The sequence below is a fragment of the Podarcis muralis genome, chromosome 5 (assembly GCF_964188315.1).
Source record: "Podarcis muralis chromosome 5, rPodMur119.hap1.1, whole genome shotgun sequence".
Lineage (NCBI taxonomy): Eukaryota > Metazoa > Chordata > Lepidosauria > Squamata > Lacertidae > Podarcis > Podarcis muralis.
In genome coordinates, this window is record NC_135659.1 from 87,436,281 (window position 1) to 87,455,320 (window position 19,040).

A 19,040-nucleotide genomic window follows, 5' to 3' on the forward strand; every position below is an offset into this window, starting at 1 on the left:
GTTGTTTTCAGCAATATTGACTTGTTTTTTTACTTCCACACTGCTAATATCTGGTATGGGATTTGTTTCTGACCCCATAGCAGATCCCCACAGATTTCAGTGGAGCCTGAACTGCTATCAACTAGCTAGCAATTCAAGAGTCTCTTCAATATATGCTACATATATGTTCAGGAACCCACTGAAGATCTACCACTATAGGCACATGTGTATCAAGGGGAATTTAATGTACGGTGCTCTCTCTAAAAAGCACCCTGGGCCTATTGACCTAAACAGGTCCCTCAGGTTAGCAACCCTTCAGCTTCCTGCTTCCTGCTAATCAAAACAGCAAGCACAGTTGAAGAGAGAGAGTGCAAAGGTATAAAGACATTGCTTGAGGTCTCGAGGAAGAAATTAATATTTGACCACAGAAAAACTGCTGATGTGCATCTGCTCCAGAACAGCTATCTCAGGATATTACAAGCAACACAGAATACCCTAAGCACAACTCTATGTATGTAGTCAGGGCTCAGAAAAGACCTTGAGAAGCTGTAAGGCTTTGCTCTGAAACACAATAGCCTAATTTGGACACAACGCTAAATGCCGAAGCAGTTCATGTAACCCAGTAATGTTACTGGCCTTGTTATGACATAATGCTAAACTATGGTTTAGACTTACTGAATGAACATAGGGCACCCCCCGCTTCTTTCCGTCTGTGTGGCTACAGAGACAGAGATAGGAAGCTTTCGCTTCCACTTTCAATTGACCGAACTTTAGCATTGCATCTGAGGCTGTGATCCAGTATGGCCTAAACTATAGTTAGGCGTGACCAATGGTCAGGGATGATGAGCGCTGAGGTCCAATAGCTTTTGGAAAGGTACAGATTAACCACACCCAGTTTATTGAAACAAGCCAGCTTCATAAACCACGGTTTGAAGTTTGGTTGTTTGAGTAAACCAAAGCCAAGACTAACCACAGTTTGCCAAGGTTCAGTCGTAACACTAAACTGCAGTTAGTTAAAACGGAAGTTTCTGATCTCCCTCACGGCCATATCAGGAGAAGGTGGTTTATTCATGTATTGCTAAGCCACAGAGTTATGTCTAAATGAGGCCAATGAATTACATGAACTGCTTATTCAGGCTCCATTTAAAATAACTCCCTAGTGTGTGAACACAATCAACATGTGCTTCTAAACATGCATCATCACCCATGTCCACATGTCAGGGAACTGAGCCTGGATCCTCCTCTTTAATTAAATCAAGCTTGAGTCCTATTTGGATTGACCCACCTGCATTCACTAAATGCAGAATGGTTGTCAGAACAGAGTTGCTATCTGCTATATATATATATATGGTTTGCTTCCTGAGATTTTGGAAAGAGTAAACAAGACAACAATGTTAGAGACTGTATTCTCCCTACTCTATTAAGAGAACCAATTGATATTCTATTGTGTTTGTGGTGGTGAAGCTTCCAGCACCAAAAGGCTGAGCTGGTGAAGCTGCGTGGCGTGTTCACTTGCTCTTGAAACTGAACCAGTTGTACTCCAGCTTCTGTGAGAGAAGGGAACATTGTCATTTTAGGTTAAAACCTCGTGGGGTAGAAGACCAGGGAGAGGTCCCAGGACACAGAGAAGCCAAGGGAGATAGAGGTCAGAGACGAGAAAGGAGGGTTAGTGAAAAAGGAAGGCTGCAGAAAAGAATAGAGGAGAAATGGGACTTTTAAGGGGGGGCAGAGAGGGAGCTCTGAAGGGATGTCAGAATGCTTACGGTCAGGAGGGGCCTTATACTGTGAGGAAGAGGAGTGTTAGGGAGGCTGGGTAAGAGACAGAGCAACTAAAGGAAATTGGACAATGCAAAGAATGCTTTGAAAAGCAGGAACCAGAGAAAGCAAGGAGTGGTGGCAACATGGAACTTAAAAAAGGAAGAGCTCAGATGAAAATAGAATTGGAGCTGTGTATATTACTGATGGGACGCGGGTGGCGCTGTGGGTTAAACCACAGAGCCTAGGACTTGCCGATCAGGTCGGCAGTTCGAATCCCCGCGACGGGGTGAGCTCCCATTGCTCGGTCCCTGCTCCTGCCAACCTAGCAGTTCGAAAGCACGTCAAAGTGCAAGTAGATAAATAGGTACCACTCTGGCGGGAAGGTAAACAGCGTTTCCGTGCGCTGCTCTGGTTCGCCAGAAGCGGCTTAGTCATGCTGGCCACATGACCTGGAAGCTGTACACCGGCTCCCTCAGCCAATAAAGCGAGATGAGCGCCGCAACCCCAGAGTCGCTCACGACTGGACCTAATGGTCAGGGGTCCCTTTACCTTTATATTACTGATATGAAGGATGTGAGCAGGCAAAAAGGGGCCGAGGACTATGGGGAACATAGCAAGTCTCCTGTCTAGACCTGAGAAGCAAATTGTACCATTTGAGCTTCTCCTTTCACTGTGGCATGGTGTCCTGGCAACCCTGATGAGGCCAAAACACAAGGGAGCGCCAGTACTTTTGGGATGGGGAAGGCCAAGGGTGAAACTGAATTTCACTTCTGTTTTGGACCAGTCATCCAGACATTTGGCTGTATGCTTCTAGTGTAATATCCCTAAGTTACTAAGGCAAGCAGCTACAATGAAATGGGAAAAGTATGAATGAAGACAAGAGTTTGGGATACGGTTAGTTCATTTATGCCAGGGGTGGGGAAGCTGTGGCCGTTTGGGTGTTGCTCAACTACAACTCCCATCACCCCTGGCAATTGGCCAAGCTGGCAGGGGCTGATGGGAGATGGAGTCCAGTACCTGCAGAGCCACAGGTTCCTTCATCCCTGCTTTATACCATGAGCACTGTCATTTAATTCTTCTGAATTTGTGCCTGCAAACATTACAGCAGCTCATAAAGAGTCTAGGATGCCTCCCCATCCCCCAGTATCCTCAGGCAACTTCACATTGGGGTACCCAGACAGACAGGACCACCTGTTACCAAAACCCGATGAACTTAAAAAGGTCAGAAGTCTCCAATACCACCCAGAGAAACCGAGGCAGAATGCAGGAAGGCTAAATTGTGACGGATTTGCAGCTCTACTTTACCCAGGCCTCACAAACTACCTTTCAACAACACACACGCTTCTTTAACCCTGGGAAAACAAACCCATTGACAACACCGAGCAGAATTAACTGTTTTATAGAAATGATCGCAGGAGATGAATGAAGAGTGCGACGTTACTCTGCCGATCCGAATGATTTGTTATTTACAAAACGCAGCCAACAGTGCGATCTCCCTTGACCTCATTTCACTCCATCTGACTGATTAGGACCACACCGGGGATGTCTGGCTGTCTCAGAGAGTGTCACGGTGAATGGTTGCTACGGTGGGTCAGAGTAGTCAAGACTTTGAACTTGGAAGAGGGGGAGCGGGGGGGGGGGGAGAAGAGAGAGGAAGGCAGAAAACAGACACTCTGTAATCCTAATCCAGGGCTGAAGTGCAGGAACCAAGTTCCTCCTCTATTTCAAATCAGATCTTGTAGGCAAAGATCCCCCCAAATCTTCAAAATTAACCTAAGTGTGGATTAACATGCATATACAGTAAAGATGGGCATTTTAAAAAGAATATTTCATTCCCCATTGTGGAATCCTCCACCTTCCATCCGTTTGCAGAATTACAGGTCAGCATCTCATCGAAATGTGCTTGCAGCTAATTCATGCCCAGGATTATTCAGCGTGGCTCAGTTACCTCTTAACACACTTGGGCTCTTAAATTTACAAGGAATCAAATAGCCTTTTCACTGCTCTTTCCGATGCATGCCTAAGAGTGGGGAAGGGGTTTTAATTCTCCTTTGAGGTGGGATAATAAACCTGGGTGTAGGAGTATTTTAGATTAATTGATCTGAGGTAAAAAAAATGGTACCAGTGACTACATGCATTCAAACATCGAACAGGTGGAAGACGACAGGTACAAAAATCCTCTCCTGGGGTAGGTATTTCAGTCCCTAAAGAGACACATCACATTAATCACTAGTTAAAGAAGAGTTAAAAGTTTTTAATAGCTTGGGTTCCACAATATCAGATGATATCGTCATTGTGATTTAGCAAGCTGTGGTAGAAGCAGGCAGTGCTTCTTGTTCATACTTACCTGGGAGTAAGTCCCATTGAAGTCAATGAGGCTCACTTCTGAGTAAGTGGTTGCACTCTTCTTAAGAGAGCCAATGTGCAGCTCAACTCTATTAACTTTTATTCCCCAGAGGTCCAGCTGGTTATTCACAGGGCTTACTCTCAAATAAGTGCATAGTACTGTTGAGTAAAGCAGACACTCCTTAACGGATCCCTACCTCATTATTCATAGCTTTTTACCCACAGACTAATTCACCACTACAAAAAGCAAAAGGAATATTGAAAATTCATATATTGAATAACATTGTAAACTGACCTCTATTTTCAAAGTGCCAAGGAATCATTTGAAAGAGAACAAATTGTTCCAAACAGGAAACTTTTCCTGTGTGTCATACGAGACTTTCTCTTCCAGCAGAATGTTGAGAGCAGATACTTATCCCCCCTTTTTTTTGTTATACCTATTTCTATACTTTTTCCAGTGCCTATCAAGTAAAATAAAAAGTTTTACTTTCTCAGATGTAGGGTGGGGAAGATGGGTTTGGAAGTCCATTCATTTTTTGTGTCAAATGAGAGAATCACAAAAAAACTACCCATATTATCTGCAGTATGGAGTTTCCACAAATCAAGATAGATTAGATTCAGTAATAATAATGTTAGGATAACCAAGCAAATCATCTTTGTACTAAAATATATGAATGTTTGGTTTTATATGGAATCAATGTTTAAGTCCTGTTTGAGTTCCAAGTGCAGAGAAGCATGCCAGGTTTCTCAAAATAGCAAAATATAGCTGAAGAATTTTCAGACCTAATCAGTTAAACTCTCAAGTAGTATATGCTGCTGCTGTTAGGAGCCCAGAAATAGCAGAAAAAGCCAGGTATTCTAATATATTGGCATTAATAGGTAGTGGTCCCATTACCTTCCATACAGCTGTATGTTTTGTTATAAAAATTGAAATTCGCTTTGTTAGGAAGACCATAGCCTGACCACTGTAACATGCTTTACAAGATTTTAAGATTGATGCAAGATACTTGGAAGTAGGTCCAAATGATTTTGATGGGGCTTACTCCCAAGCAAGCATGGAATACAGTATGTACAAATTGCGGCCCACTTATATTTTGCCAATAACTCCCAAAGTCCCATAGAGTTTAAAATTAAAGCAGATTTTAGCCCTAAAAATAAATAAATCCATAACACATAGAACTGTCGGGTTTCTGAACAGTCTGAATATCTAGATAGAACATGATAAGTTTTTAAAATAAGACTTTTCCTCTTGAGCCAGACTAGGGTTAGTAACAAACAACAAAAAGGAGAAAATGTCACAGGTGATTTAATTCTTACACAAACGTTTTTAAAGAAACTGCATATCAAAATAAGTTTGGTGGGATATTCCCTTCCTCGTTTCACTGTGGCCTCTAAAGAACTAAAGAATGTATATATATATTGTATTTTGAATGCAGTTAGTACTGATGCTAACCCTTGCAGGTCAAATTGCCCTGAGTATCACTACTTCAGAGGTGAGAAATGAACTCTATTTGGAGCAGCAGACAACTAAATTAACAAGACTGCCTCCATGTCAGCCAAAACATCATTATGGCTGATTAGCTGAGAGAGTAAGGGACTGAAAATAAAAGTGATGAATTTGAGACAGAAAGAAGAAGAAGAGACCATGCATTGAGGGACATGGGAATCTGCCATCCTGCTACACAGTAGACTTAAGTCCCACACATATTTTTTTATGAGCTGGGTGAATAGTCCAAACCCCCAGTTTAAAGATCAGGAATGAGATTTGGGAGGTGGGCGGTGGAGAATCCATCTTAATTGCTGCGGTATTAAGAGAGATAATCAAATTTTCTATGGACATTGATCTTTTTAATTTACGGAAACAGTTTCAGCAGACACCTCCAATAAGAGGAGAAAGACCCCTCCCACAATCATTATTAGGAAAACGACCTGCGCTGTCTGGGAGTCTAGCTAGCTTACCACCAAGGGCACAGGCACATTCACCAGTAATGAGGATATCAGGATTATGTGATGTTTGGATCTTCTGAACAAGTTCTGCGATTTATTTTATTTTTTTAAAACTTGCCAAAAAAACAACAACAACAGAGGGGGAGGTGGTAATCATCAAAAAGTGGAACTGTCAAAAATATTCCGGACCTGGGCGTCTCCTAACATTAGAGAGGTTAGCTCTTGAGTGTAACATTGCAGAGTGGTAAGGACAATTCCAGACTGTTATTTTACTGCTTAGTGATTTAGTTCGTTTCTCCCACCCAGGCACATAATAAAAAGATTCTTTTGAAAACTGCCATCTCTCTCTGAGATACTTTAAGGTACCTAGTCCATAAATACAGGGGCAGAAATCATGCTATTTCATTTGGTATCACAAGCTCTTAGACAACACATTTCGTTCGCCAGCTTTATAGGCACTTTATAGACAGAGACACTCAGGGAGTGGGGGGGGGGAGGCAACTTTGTCTGACTTACCCTTTCTAAAGGCTAGACAGAGCTGTAATCTACTTCTCAGACCTAGCGATTACTATTTATAGGCACAAATTCTAGTTCGCTGGACATAACATTTGCATTCTTACCACACAGACGCACACACACACACACACACACAGAGGACTAGGTGATGAGACAACTTAATTGCTGAACTATTATCCTGTAATTTCATGGCGGGGTGTGCCGCTGCACCGTTCCACTAACGTTGCTAATTCACCACCGTCCTCTACTGTGGTTCAAAAGGCATCACAGCAGCAGATTAAACATTTTGGAGCCGGAACCGGTATATGAGAGTTCTGCGTCCTGCTGGATCAGACCAAAAAGGTCCATCTTAAACAACACCCCCCTTCCCCAGTATTCTGTTTCCAAACCACGTAGTTACCCGCAAACTCGCATGCAGAACACAAGCACCTGGTTGCCAGAGGTAGACTGCTACTCGACGCGGCAGCTCTATTTAGCTACAATGCTCAGCCGCTTTGACCGGCCCTCCATTATGATACGGTCTAATCTTGTTTTTCCTTCCTTCCTTTTCAAAGGGTCTCCCGAAAGAGCCTTCCGAATCGTTGCAAAAGGCGGGTGCCAAATGCACAAATGCAACCGGAGGAAGGAAACGGGCTCAAAGCTTAGGGGGTTTGGAGAAGAGAAACGGGGATGTGAGGAGCGTGTGGGGGAGAGAGAAAAGGGGTCCCGATCTGCAGCGGATTGCAGCAGGGCAATAAACCGCAGGGCAGCCACGGCGGTCATAAGAAAGCGGAGCGCGTCGGTGCGTTGTTCTGGGAGGAAAGGGCTCCCGGGGTTGCTTGCTGGATTCTCCAGCCGAGCATGTGCTTTAAATAGCCTGAACAGGCTGTTTCACCGTCTGGCTTAGGAAGCAGACAAAAGCTCCTAGGGGCGATGGAGCTCACTGGCTGGGATCGCGCGGCCGCTTCGCTCCTCCCCGGCCCCCTTCGCCTCTCTCCGAAGGGGAGACCCGGCCGCGCCGCCGCCAAAGCCGGAGAAGAGGCTGCTCCGCCGCCCGCACCACTCCGGAGGTGGGCTTTACGCACGCGGAACGCGCGGATCAATATTGCAACGACTCCCCACCCCGGGTCTCCTTTCGGGTCTCTCGCCGCCCACCCCCCTCACCCCATCCAGCCGGCGTCCCCTTCCCCTCCCCGGGAGCCTCGCACCGTCCCGCCCCGCCGCCGGCCGAAGGAGAAGGGCAACGTTAAGACGGGAGGAAAAGATGTCGAGTTGAAGTTCAGATCCGGGAGAAAAGAAGCCAAAAGCCAGCGAACTCCGGGACTCGAGAAAGCAACTCTTTTGAGGTCCCCGGGAGAGGGTCTCCAAATCGCATTTTTGGGAAGCTGGAAAATTGTGCAGGGAGGCACGTTACGGGGGGGATTTCTTTTCCTTTTTTTGCAATTGAATAAAGGAAAATAAAACTTTGGGGCACCCGAACACACACAAACACACACTAAGTGGGGAAACAGAACATACCCGCAAGTCTTAAAATATCTTGTTTTCAAAAAACACAACAACAACCCAACCCTTCGATTTTTTTTTGCAGCGCGAAATGAAATAATCGCCCAAAGCGCAGAGAAGGCGCCGCGTTTGGGAACCCAGCAAAGGCGAGCGAGGAGAGAGCCCGAGACGCCGCTTCTCTCTCCGGCCCCAAACAAGGCGACAGAGGGAGAGTTTTGCACACATGCAAATACAGAGAAACAGAATGGGAAAGAAGTACTTACTGATCTCCATACTCTGAAACAAAGACCGTTTGCAGTTGCATGTACAGGATACATTGGGCTGGCTGGCTCCGGTTGTGCTGTTGAGACCCATCAAGTTATACATTTAAAAAAGAAGCGGAGAAACAAAGGACGGGAAGACTTCAGGGGTCTCTCCGGGCAGCACAACATAAAGACGGGATCTTCCTTCGAGGGGTTCGGCGGCGGAAGAAGAAGAAGAGTAGTGGGGGGGGGGAATGGGAGGGGGGCAAATATAATTGATTAAAAAAAACCCTTTGGAGAGGAAGGAAGGAATGGGGGTGGGGTGGGGGACACGCACCCTCCAAAAATAAATTTCACAGGGTGCGGGGGGGGGGAGGGATTCAAGTTTAGGGGAAAAAATGGGGAGCACTAGAGAGAGGAGATCTCAGCTCTCAGCTCTGCGGCTGGCCCCCTCCCCTCCATTGCCCCCCAGCCCCAGAAGTTCGCGGACAGAGCCGGGTGGGAAAGGGACTTGCTACTTTGTTTCTCTCGGTGTGTGCCTCCCTCTTTCTCTCGCCTGCCCAGGCAAGATCTTAGTAACTCCCTCCTCCTCCTCCTCTTCTCCCCCCCCCCCGCACTCCTCCTCCTGCTGCTCCTCCTCCTCCTCCAACCCCCCCGCCCCCGCCCTTTGCTCCTCATTCAAGTCCAAGGAGATCCAGTTTCATAGGGGAAAGAGGAGGGGGGAGAGCAGACAGACGGGGTGACGTCAGCGCTAGACTGGTGCTGCCCTTTCCAGCGGGCGGGGCGCGAGCGGCGCAGAGCGAGGGGAGGGGGCGGAGGGAGCCGTAAGGGAAGAGGCGAGGGCGGGCGGGGGAGGTTGGCAGAGGGAGGGAGGAGGCGCGGGAGCGACAGGGCCTGCTACCCAATCGCGGGCGGCGTTTGCCTTTCAGCCCCGCCCTCCTCCCAGGCTCGGCGCCCCGCCTCTTAAAGGCAAACGCGCCCCGAGCTTTCCCCCTTTGGAAGGTGCTTCTCCGAGGAACCGACAGAGGGAGATGGGCTCCTCGCCGGTAGAGCAGCTATAAGGTCCTTAATTGTGAGCGGCGGATGAGGCTTTCTTATGCCGCTCCTGGTGTTCCAAGCGCTCACCCCCGGCATCAAGGAGGGACAGTTAATAGATACTAAGGGATGTGAGCGGTTTGCAAGAGCTGAACATGCCCGGAAATTGGGGATCCTCTGCAAAGTGATTTTTGGTTGACTTTTTTGCACCTCTTCTCAGTTTATGTTAATGAAGCTGGTTTCCACCGGGACTGAGCTGGAGTGAGCGAGCCTGTGCGTGACTTAGAGCGACATGGCATACATCCTATCCTTGTCTTCTCAGAAGTCAGTTCCCTTGAGCTTAGGAACCCCTGACCATTAGGTCCAGTCATTACCGTTTCTGGGGTTGCGGCGCTCATCTCGCTTTACTGGCCGAGGGAGCCGGCGTACAGCTTCCGGGTCATGTGACCAGCATGACTAAGCCGCTTCTGGCGAACCAGAGCAGCACACGGAAACGCCGTTTACCTTCCCGCCAGAGTGGTACCTATTTATCTACTTGCACTTTGATGTGCTTTCGAACTGCTAGGTTGGCAGGAGCTGGGACCGAGCAACGGGAGCTCACCCCGTCACGGGGATTCGAACCGCCGACCTTCTGATCGGCAAGTCCTAGGCTCTGTGGTTTAACCCACAGCGCCACCCACATCCCTAGCTCAGCGTGGTAGGTAGATGCCAATGTGACTAATTTACATGGTTTATTCCAGTTCTGAAAGTGTCCTTACCTTCTGGGAAATGGGTATGGGGCTAGGGCCATTGCAGCAGTAGCAAGTGAGGCTCTTCGGATGGGCAACCTCCGTCGGCTGGGTTTCGTTTGCAAGGGAGGGGAGGGGAAAAGCAGTCCCGAAAGAGGTTCATTTGTGACGAGTCAACAGGCATCATGGCCCTTTCAGTAATAAAAAAGGACGGGTGCAGAAGAAACGGGGGGGGGGGGGGGTAGATAAATATTGCACTAGCGACCTGTCCCCCTGCGGATCCAGTTGCACTTGTCCTTATAAAAGCCTTGATCCCACTCAACTCTAGCTGTTGCTTTTGCTCCTTGGAAAGGCACCCTTTAACTGTCTGCAGGTTCTGTATCTTTCTTCCCCCACAAAAAAGCCCCACACCATACATTTAAAGTACATATTCAACACACCTTTAAAGCAAAAGCCTTCCTTCAAAGGATCCTGGGAACTTCAGTTTGCTAAAGGTGCTGGGGACTGTAGTGCTTGTGATGGGGAAACTACAATTCCCAGGGTTCTTTGGGGGAAGCCATGTGTGTTAAATTAATGCAACGCTGCCTCTGAAGATGGTTAGGAAACTTCAGCTGGTGCAGAATTCAGCAGCCAGGTTGCTCACTCGGGCAAGACAGTCTAGAAGAGCACATTTCACTAATCCTGGCCAGACTGCACTGCCTGCCAGTTAGTTTCTGGGCCCAATTCAAAGTACTGGCTTTGCATGCAGAAGGTCTCAGGTTCAATCCCTGGTATTCCATCACTGGTAGGGCTGAGAGAGACCTCTGCCTGGAACTCTGTAGAGCTACTGCCCGTCAGTGAAGACAGAGGGATCATTAATCTGACTTGGTGTAAGGCAACTTCCTATGTTTTGCATCAAGACTGAGTGAGAGAAAAGCTGAATGAAAGCTCATGTCACGGGATGTGCATTCGTTTTATGCTGCCGCATGACTCTTTGCTGTAACAACTTGCATGATGCCCCTTACAAGACATCAGAGCATACCGTATTTTTCGCTCTATAGGACGCACTGGACCATAGGAGGGGGAGAACAGGGGGAAAAAAATTCTCCCCCTCTCTGCTCAGCGCCCTTCAGCGAAGCGGGAGGAGAAACGGAGCCCCTTCCATTTCTCCTCCCACTTTGTTGAAGGGGCGCTGCGCTGAGAGGGAAAACCGTGCAGCGCCTCTCCAGCAAAGCCTGGAGAGCAAGAGGAATTGGTGTGCATTGACCCCTCTCGCTCTCCAGGCTTCAGGTGACTATCCGCAAGCCTTCGGAGCGCAGCAGGAACTACTGCTGCACTCTGAAGGCTTGCGGATAGCTGCCTGAAGCCCCCGGAGCGCAGCGGGAGTTCCCTGCGCTCCGGGGGCTTCAGGCGGCTTCAGCGAAAGGAACGCGAAGCCTCCAGAGCACGGGGGGAGCTCTCCCTCTGCGCTTCGGAGGCTTCGTGTTGCTATCGCTGAAGCCAAGGAGCCTGTATTTGCTCCATAGGACGCACACACATTTCCCCTTCATTTTGGGAGGGGGAAAAGTGCGTCCTATAGAGCGAAAAATACGGTAATTAATGAGGGCAAGAGGACCTCTTAAAATGGCACATCTTTCATTTTTTTAAAAAAATAATTTTTATTAACCGACCAATCAAATCAAATCACATCACATAAATTCCGAATTACAAAGTCGAATTTTAAATTTTTTGTTGGGAGACCCATATTTCAAGATCCGAAGGGGATTCCAATCATCTTCTTGCTGCTGCGTTAATATCCACAAATCTGTCCAAATAATGTTCATAATTCTATCCAGTCCTATCTTGCTGTTCCCACATCTCATCTTATTCATATATTTTTCTTTTTTCTTTGTGATCTCTTCTGATAATTTCCTTAAGCAAGTAAACACCAGTTATAATCCTGTGTGAATTTTTCCGTTCGTCCAATCACCATATCGAGATGGTTTCCATATATCATCACTTCCATAAATAAAAGCAGTTTTTCCATCATTAATCTTCACAAATCTGCCGCCTTCTTTAGTCCCTCTGAGGAGGCTCGCCCACAATATGAAAACAGATCTATTCCTCCTCCCAGACATAAGTCTTTCGACAGAACTTGCCAAAATGGCGACGCTGTTTTTTACTGCGTCATCCCAAAGCTCTTATACTTTCCACGATTTCCTTAAAACATGCTTTTGGTTAGAAAATTATCTCCACACAGTCTTAAATCATCAGCTTAGGTCATTTAAGCGGCATTTCTGACTTGTGTGGGGGGGGGGGATTCTTGGTTAATCACATAGAGAAACGAAAGGAAAGTTCCCCCCCCATCCAGTCCCGCTGCCGACATACCGAGCCTTGGTGTGTCTTCTCATGATATATTCCTGTTTATCCGACCCGTCTTCTTTCTCAGAGATCTCTTCAATTAGCAGTCTTTACTCCCCATTCTTCCTTGAAATATGTGCATTAGCTTCCTCCTAATTGTTTCTTTTGAAGTTGCTGCAGCTAGAGGCGCAAATCAGAGACAGTGTCCAGGAGATCCGAAGTCCACACAAGGGCTTTCTGCCTAGTGCCCCCACCCCCTCAAATTTGGGGGTAGTATAGGGCACAGCAGGCAAGGGCAGTCCCCCCCACTCACTTGGGGGGTGTCGGGAGGCTGCTTACTCCCATCACAGCCTCTTAATTACCTCATGTGGGTCGGAGAGATGTCATTGTCGGCCATCTTCCAATGTGCCCCTAGTGGTCTCCCAAAATGGCACATCTTTCAAAAAGAATTTTGAGCTCTTCAGATTATAAAGTATGCATTTCTCTGTAGCCTAGGAATCGCATTTTCATATTTGGATGCCATAAATTTGTGCATTTTTGTTGTTGTTGTTGTCATACAATAACTCACAACCAACATGCAAGTCGAATGTTCAGAGTTCCAAGAGCTTGCTACTCACTGAGAGATCCGTTTTCTAAGACAGTTAGCAATGGGCCAACTATGTACATATGGCTGGCTGGCAAATATCAGAAGGAATGTTAATTTAATTCACAGTGGCCGGCTAGCACACTTTGTAGCACACCAGAAACTCCTATCTAGCACAAAAGGTACAAGTGATGTGCTAAAGTCCAGCTGTTGTCAACAGCATTGGGTCACCCTACAGCACTTTGGGTAATATGTGAGAGCCAATCTATGCCTGAAGTAGAATGAGGGGTTAGACTGGAGTGGTAGAATTCTGGGGTGAACAGATGAGATGTCGTATTTTTGAATCTCCCTGCGTGTGTTCGGAATTGTTTTGAGTGGTCTGAAAGTTTATAATGGTTTGATTATATCGTTTTATTTATAACTAGCAGTCACATGTCCAACATTGCTTGGAAAACTAAAAAAAACCCCAACACCCCCCAAGTCAGTACTCTTTTGAAAGGTTCAGCCTGTCATCTTCATTCAAAATGGGGTCCATTTGTATCCAAACGTAAGACAGAAACCTGCTCTTGATCTCAGGAACCATTATGCAAAATTTGGTTACAATTATCTTAAGAGTTGCCTAAATGCATAGGGAATAGACAAACAAACTTGCAAAATATATAGTAGATAATGGTTGGATAAGTGGGATAAGTAACAACCACCACCACCTTTTGGAAGCCACCCAGAGTGGCTGGGGCAATCCAGTCAGATGGGTAAGGTACAAATATATATATATAAATATTCATAGTATTTTTAATTTAGTATTCATAACATTTTTCCTGATATTTACTATATGTGAGGATGTTTTTTTTAAGGGTGCAGTCCCATACTCACCTGAAAATGAGCCCCATTGATATCAATAAGGCTTACTTCAGTGCAAACATATATAACATGGTAGTGTAAATAAGTGTGCATTTTTTAAAAAAATGCAAACTCCCACCTACAGTTTTTTTAGGTGGTGCAGTCCAGAATTATACTGCCTCAGGCTACCAGCTCATTCTGTGTAATGTGCAGGTTGGTCAGGGAAGTCACATGACAAGGCGGTCTCTGGATGTTGTTGGACTACAACTCCCATCATTCCTGATCAGTGGTCATGCTGGCAGGGGCTGATGGGAGTTAGAGTCCAGGAGGAGGAGGAGGAGGAGGCTGTCCTACCCCTGGCTTAAACCTTTAATAGGATAGGTTTGTTATGTTGTTAGAGGGTTGGATCTCAACCCCCACCCCAATATCAATACCTGGGGGATAAAGTTCAGGCCTCCACTACTAGAGAGGAATGCGGCTGAAGCTAGGGGCAGAAAACTACTGGGACCAGTACTGGCATGGGGTCCCAAAATGCTTTTTCTGGGGTGTGGGGGTGTGGTAGAACTGTGTGATAGCCTGGTGACAGCCAGAATGCTGGCTGGAGACATGGGGAGAGAAAGACTGTAGAGAGATCCAGTCTCTTCTTGTGAGTTTAAAAAACAACAGCAGCAGCAGCAGCAGACCACAGTTACCTTGCTCTTAGCAGACAAGTGCACTAGGGATAAAATAACTCCAGAAATGATGCTTATCTTTGCGCTAAGATTTAGTCCAAAATTATTTCTGTCCACCCTTAGCTGAGAAATAAACCTGTCTGAAGAAAGGCATGTATACTAATAATAAAAATTGCTGATGCAAGCTCAGCCATAGCAGTGCGAACAAGCTGCTAAAATACTTGGCAAATCCTGTTACTCAGAGATAAAGACAGCTTTGGGTTCTCTTGTAAAAAGAAGGGAATGGCTCCTCCATAATTCTTCATAGCTATGATTTGCTGCTTGCAAATAGTTAAAGGGTCTTTATCTTGCTCCTTCTCCCCCTAGAGAACCAACAATGCCAAATGTGCAAAAGTACAAGGTGATTTTTTTTTTAAGGGCTCATAATGAAATGGCATGGGGGGAAAAACAAAATTACTTGCAAGCCTACGGAAATTATGAAGCACCAAGCATGGTCTTTCTTAATGTTAAGTGTGAACTTTCATTGCCTTCCGTGGAAAATGGGATTTAAAAATAGTATTAAACAAGTTTCTAACAGTCTCCCAAGTTTGTTTGGAAACTGGCTCTCGCTGATGAAAAGGCTTTTTTGAACATGAACAGACTCCCAGAAGATTGTTTAATCTTCACACTTTTGCCACCTGACAGTCTATGCCCAGCTTCAACAATACTTGATAATCCGGTGGGGATGAGACGAAAAGTCTTGTATCACAGAGAACAAATGTGATTTAAGAAGCTTAGCAGCTGAAAGGTTGTGAATTATCTTAGGGCTAGAGAGCGAAGAGGGAAACTTACTAGGTGACTCTTAACGGGCTCTCAGGTGATGTTCCTCCACCATCCCTCTGCGGCAAAGCTGAACACCAACGGAATTGAAAGCAACTGTTTGCAGTTAAGGCAAAATGTTGGCACTCACATCCACCAACGCATCTTTAATAAAAAATACTAATAATAAAAACATCCACCAACGCTATGCCAATTCATTCCCAGCTTATGGACACTGAGAATTAATGGGACATAAATTTGTCAAAGACCCTGATATTGGGAAAGATGGAGGGCACAAGGAGAAGGGGACGACAGAGGACGAGATGGTTGGATAGTGTTTTCGAGGTTACCAGCATGAGTTTGACCAAACTGCGGGAGGCAGTGGAAAACAAGAGTGCCTGGCGTACTCTGGTCCATGGGGTCACGAAGAGTCGGACACGACTAAACGACTAAACAACAACAACAACAAATTTGTCATCACAAGTATGCCAATTTGGAATCTAGGTTTGAAAATTTTTTAAAATGGGAAATGTTTGAATTTGAAATTCATTATTTTTTAAAATTGTCGTTTATGGGTGGACTTAAGTGACACACTATTACAAATACTCTCTGTAAGCATATCGGCTTTCCAGAATGAATGATGCCCCCCCTCCACCTGCTCAGTTTTAGGGGTTTTCCTGACACACACACCCCCCCCCCCGGCAAGCCAACTGTGGTTAGCACAGGGGGAGGAGAGGGGGGGGGAGCCCTTTTGCATAAGCAGAAGCCCTTGCATGGGGCTTCCACTTGATGGGGTTCATTAGGCAAATTCCATCCATGTTTCTAGAAAAAAAAACCAATCCGTGTACAGAGTTCAGAAAAAAGGCAACCAAACTGATCACAGGGCTGGAGAGACTTGAAAGCCTGCAACATATTGGAGCTTTTTCACTTAGACAAAAGGCTGAGAAAGAGGAGCCCAGATAGAGGTGACTAAAATTGCACATGATGCAGAGAAAGTGCGTACAATACACAATAATTAAATCCTGGAGCCATCCAGCGAATGTGGAAAGATTCGTCATTAAAATGGTTGGGGTATATTTGGATCCTCTGGCTCAGGCAATGAAAGGTCTTGGAGCTTCTCTGGACATACTCATTTCAGGCGGAGAACAGAGGATTGTAAACAGGAGCACACAACTCTGTCCTCCCAACAGCTTCTCACCACTCTTCATTATCTGCTGCCTGAGGTGGTTGCTGCACCCTGCCTAATGGTAGGGTCAGTCCTGCAGCATGCCAGAACCTCAGGTGCTTTAAGTAGCAGGGTCCGCCCCCCCCCCGGAAAAAAACCTAGGCTTTATTTCACCTGGGTCAGAGACCCAGTTTGGCACATGCCACCATGGGCAGAGGGGGCAGCTGCCCTCCCCAAATCAAGTAACTAAATAAAAATACTGAACCGACCAATTGTGTCGCAGATAGCTTGGTTTTGCCCACGCCTAGCATAAAGCCTCCCCCCTAAAATAAATCCTGCCCCCCCCCCACATTTGTGTACACCCACATAGAGGCTGGGAGCCTCAGTGGTACCCTTCTGTGGCGTCACCCGGGCCAAAAAATCCAGCTAGTCCCCTTGTAGCTATGGCACTGGGTCCCCACCCCCCACCCCAAGGACATCCCCATTGCAAGAGACGGAAGCTGGTGTTTCCTTTCTGCATTGGTTCTCCACTTCCTAGAACTGCTAATTCTTGGAAGCCATGGTGAAAATCTTCTAAGAACAATGGGAACAGGGATTTGTTGCAGCTTGGGGCCAGCTCCCCACAATGGTTTCTACAGGCTTGTCCTCTGTGACCATTGCCACCAATTATACTGAACTGCACTATTGGTCTACCTCGCTCAGTATTGTCTACACCAGGCATCCCCAAACTCGGCCCTCCAGATGTTTTTGGGACTACAACTCCCATCCCATCATCCCTAGCTAACAGGACCAGTGGTCAGGGATGATGGGAAGTGTAGTCCCAAAACACCTGGATGGCCAAGTTTGGGGGTCCCTGGTCTAGACACTGACTGGTAGTAGCTCAAATTGAACCCATGACCTCCTGTGTTCAAAGCAGGTCTGTTCCTCTGAGCTACAGCACACTGCTCCGTTGTATGCAAAACTCTCTCTCCCCCTCTGCACCCTGTCCTTCCCCCCTCCCTGCCCTTCATCCTTGGCTTTGACCCGACACCTCACCTCTCGGCGCTGCTTGCAATTTAAAGCAATCGGCTGCCCAGAGAGCCCGAGGCTAGAACCTTAGAGCAATCGTGTTCTGAACGAAATCCAAACCATATTAATTCATATACCGCCAGCACATGTCTTCACACTTACAGTATGGGGCTGAGTCATAAATAAGTCACTGTGTTAACAAGACACATTTGCTCACGTTTCATCGGAAACCATTAAACGGTGACCTACTTACACTAACCTTGCCATTAACCATCGAGAAGGCCTCTCCGTCTTCTGTGTGGGGCCTTGTTGCTATTACGCATGAAACAGGTCCGGGTCATGCTACAGACTCTCTCTTGCTCCTAAATCAGTGGCAATCCAGAGGTTCAGGCAGCAGCTTTTCCCAGTCTTATTTGGAGATTCTGGGGATTGAGCCCAGATGCACAACCTCTGAGATATAGCCTTCCTCCTGCTTCATCAACCTCTGCGGAGGAAATATAGATCAATAGGAGCACTGCCATGTTTGAGAGGAGCTTGTGCCCCCCACCCTGGTCACCCCACCACTGTTACTACGCTTCCTTTTGCCCATGGCCAGGGCCGGATTTAGGTTTGATGAGGCCCTAAGCTATCGAAGGTAATGGGGCCCTTTATATGTCCAGCTGTCCTTTGTCAACAACAAATTGTTGCTGTTTTTTGTGTTGAATATATGCTATATGGTAATTTGTGGACCTAATAGGTATCTAAAGCCATTTGCCGCTGTTGCTGTATGTAGATTTTGTTTTATTTGTTTTTTATCTCATATTTTGGAAATGTACATCCAAGTTTTTTCTTCCTTGAAATTTTTTGGGGGCCCCAAGAGAGTGGGGCCCTAAGCTATAGCTTCTTTAGCTTATACGTAAATCTGGCACTGCCCATGCCTGCCCCACTTTCTCCCCTTCCCACATTGCCCTGATCCCTCAATTTTCAGGTGCCAGCAGGGAAGCGTTGGTTTAGCTCCTTTTCCTTTTCTTTTAAGGACCACACTCCTTCCACATGAACCAACCTGGACGCAGCATTCACCATCTGAGGCCCTTCTCTGTGATCTTCTACCAAGGGAGGTGCAGAAGGTGACAAGATCCGAATGGGTCTTTTTAGTGGTGGCTCCTCACTTCTGGAATGCTGTCAATGGGAAGGCATGTCTGTCACTATCTATCTATTTTTAGGCACAAGACAAAAAAAATCTATGTTTCTTTTACCCAGATTTTTGGCCCTTAATTCAGACCTCTTGCTTGCTTGTCTTTTAGTGGTTTGTGTTGTGTTACCTTTATATCTGTTTGTGCGTTATGAATGTGGTTTTAGGTTTTCATTTTGTGTTGATTTTTAAAATATTGGTTTTAATGTTTGTATCATTATTGTGAGTCATACCGCATCTACACCAGCGCATTACAATAGCTGCAACAAGCAAAAAAGCCATTAAGTGGTCAGGCAAGACCCTCAGCAATTTTCGACTGGTCTGTTGGTAACAAATCTAGACAATAAGCGATTTCAGACAGCCGGTCTGTTCAAAAACGCTTCTTGACTAATTTTGCTACGTTTGGACTTGGGAAGATGATGAAATATTTCAAGAAGGGGCTGTTTTATGAC

General features: G+C 46.3%; 1 protein-coding gene across 3 annotated transcripts in view; it reads right to left on the minus strand.

Moving 5' to 3' along the window:
* The window catches only part of PMEPA1 (prostate transmembrane protein, androgen induced 1), an 84,095-nt gene extending 65,503 nt beyond the window's left edge, over positions 1–18,592 (minus strand). The window contains exons 1-2 of one of the 3 annotated variants that reach the window (XM_028735293.2): positions 18,460–18,592; positions 17,677–17,901 (exon numbers count right to left, since the gene is read on the minus strand). Coding sequence is in view for 2 of the 3 variants with exons in the window: in XM_028735291.2 (XP_028591124.1) it covers positions 8,292–8,394 (103 nt within the window). In the remaining variant the exon portion in view is untranslated. Of the gene's footprint in view, positions 1–8,291; positions 8,878–17,676; positions 17,902–18,459 lie in introns of those variants that run through there. The other 2 variants (XM_028735291.2, XM_028735290.2) reach the window with 2 other exon arrangements.
* Positions 18,593–19,040: the final 448 nt, after the last annotated feature.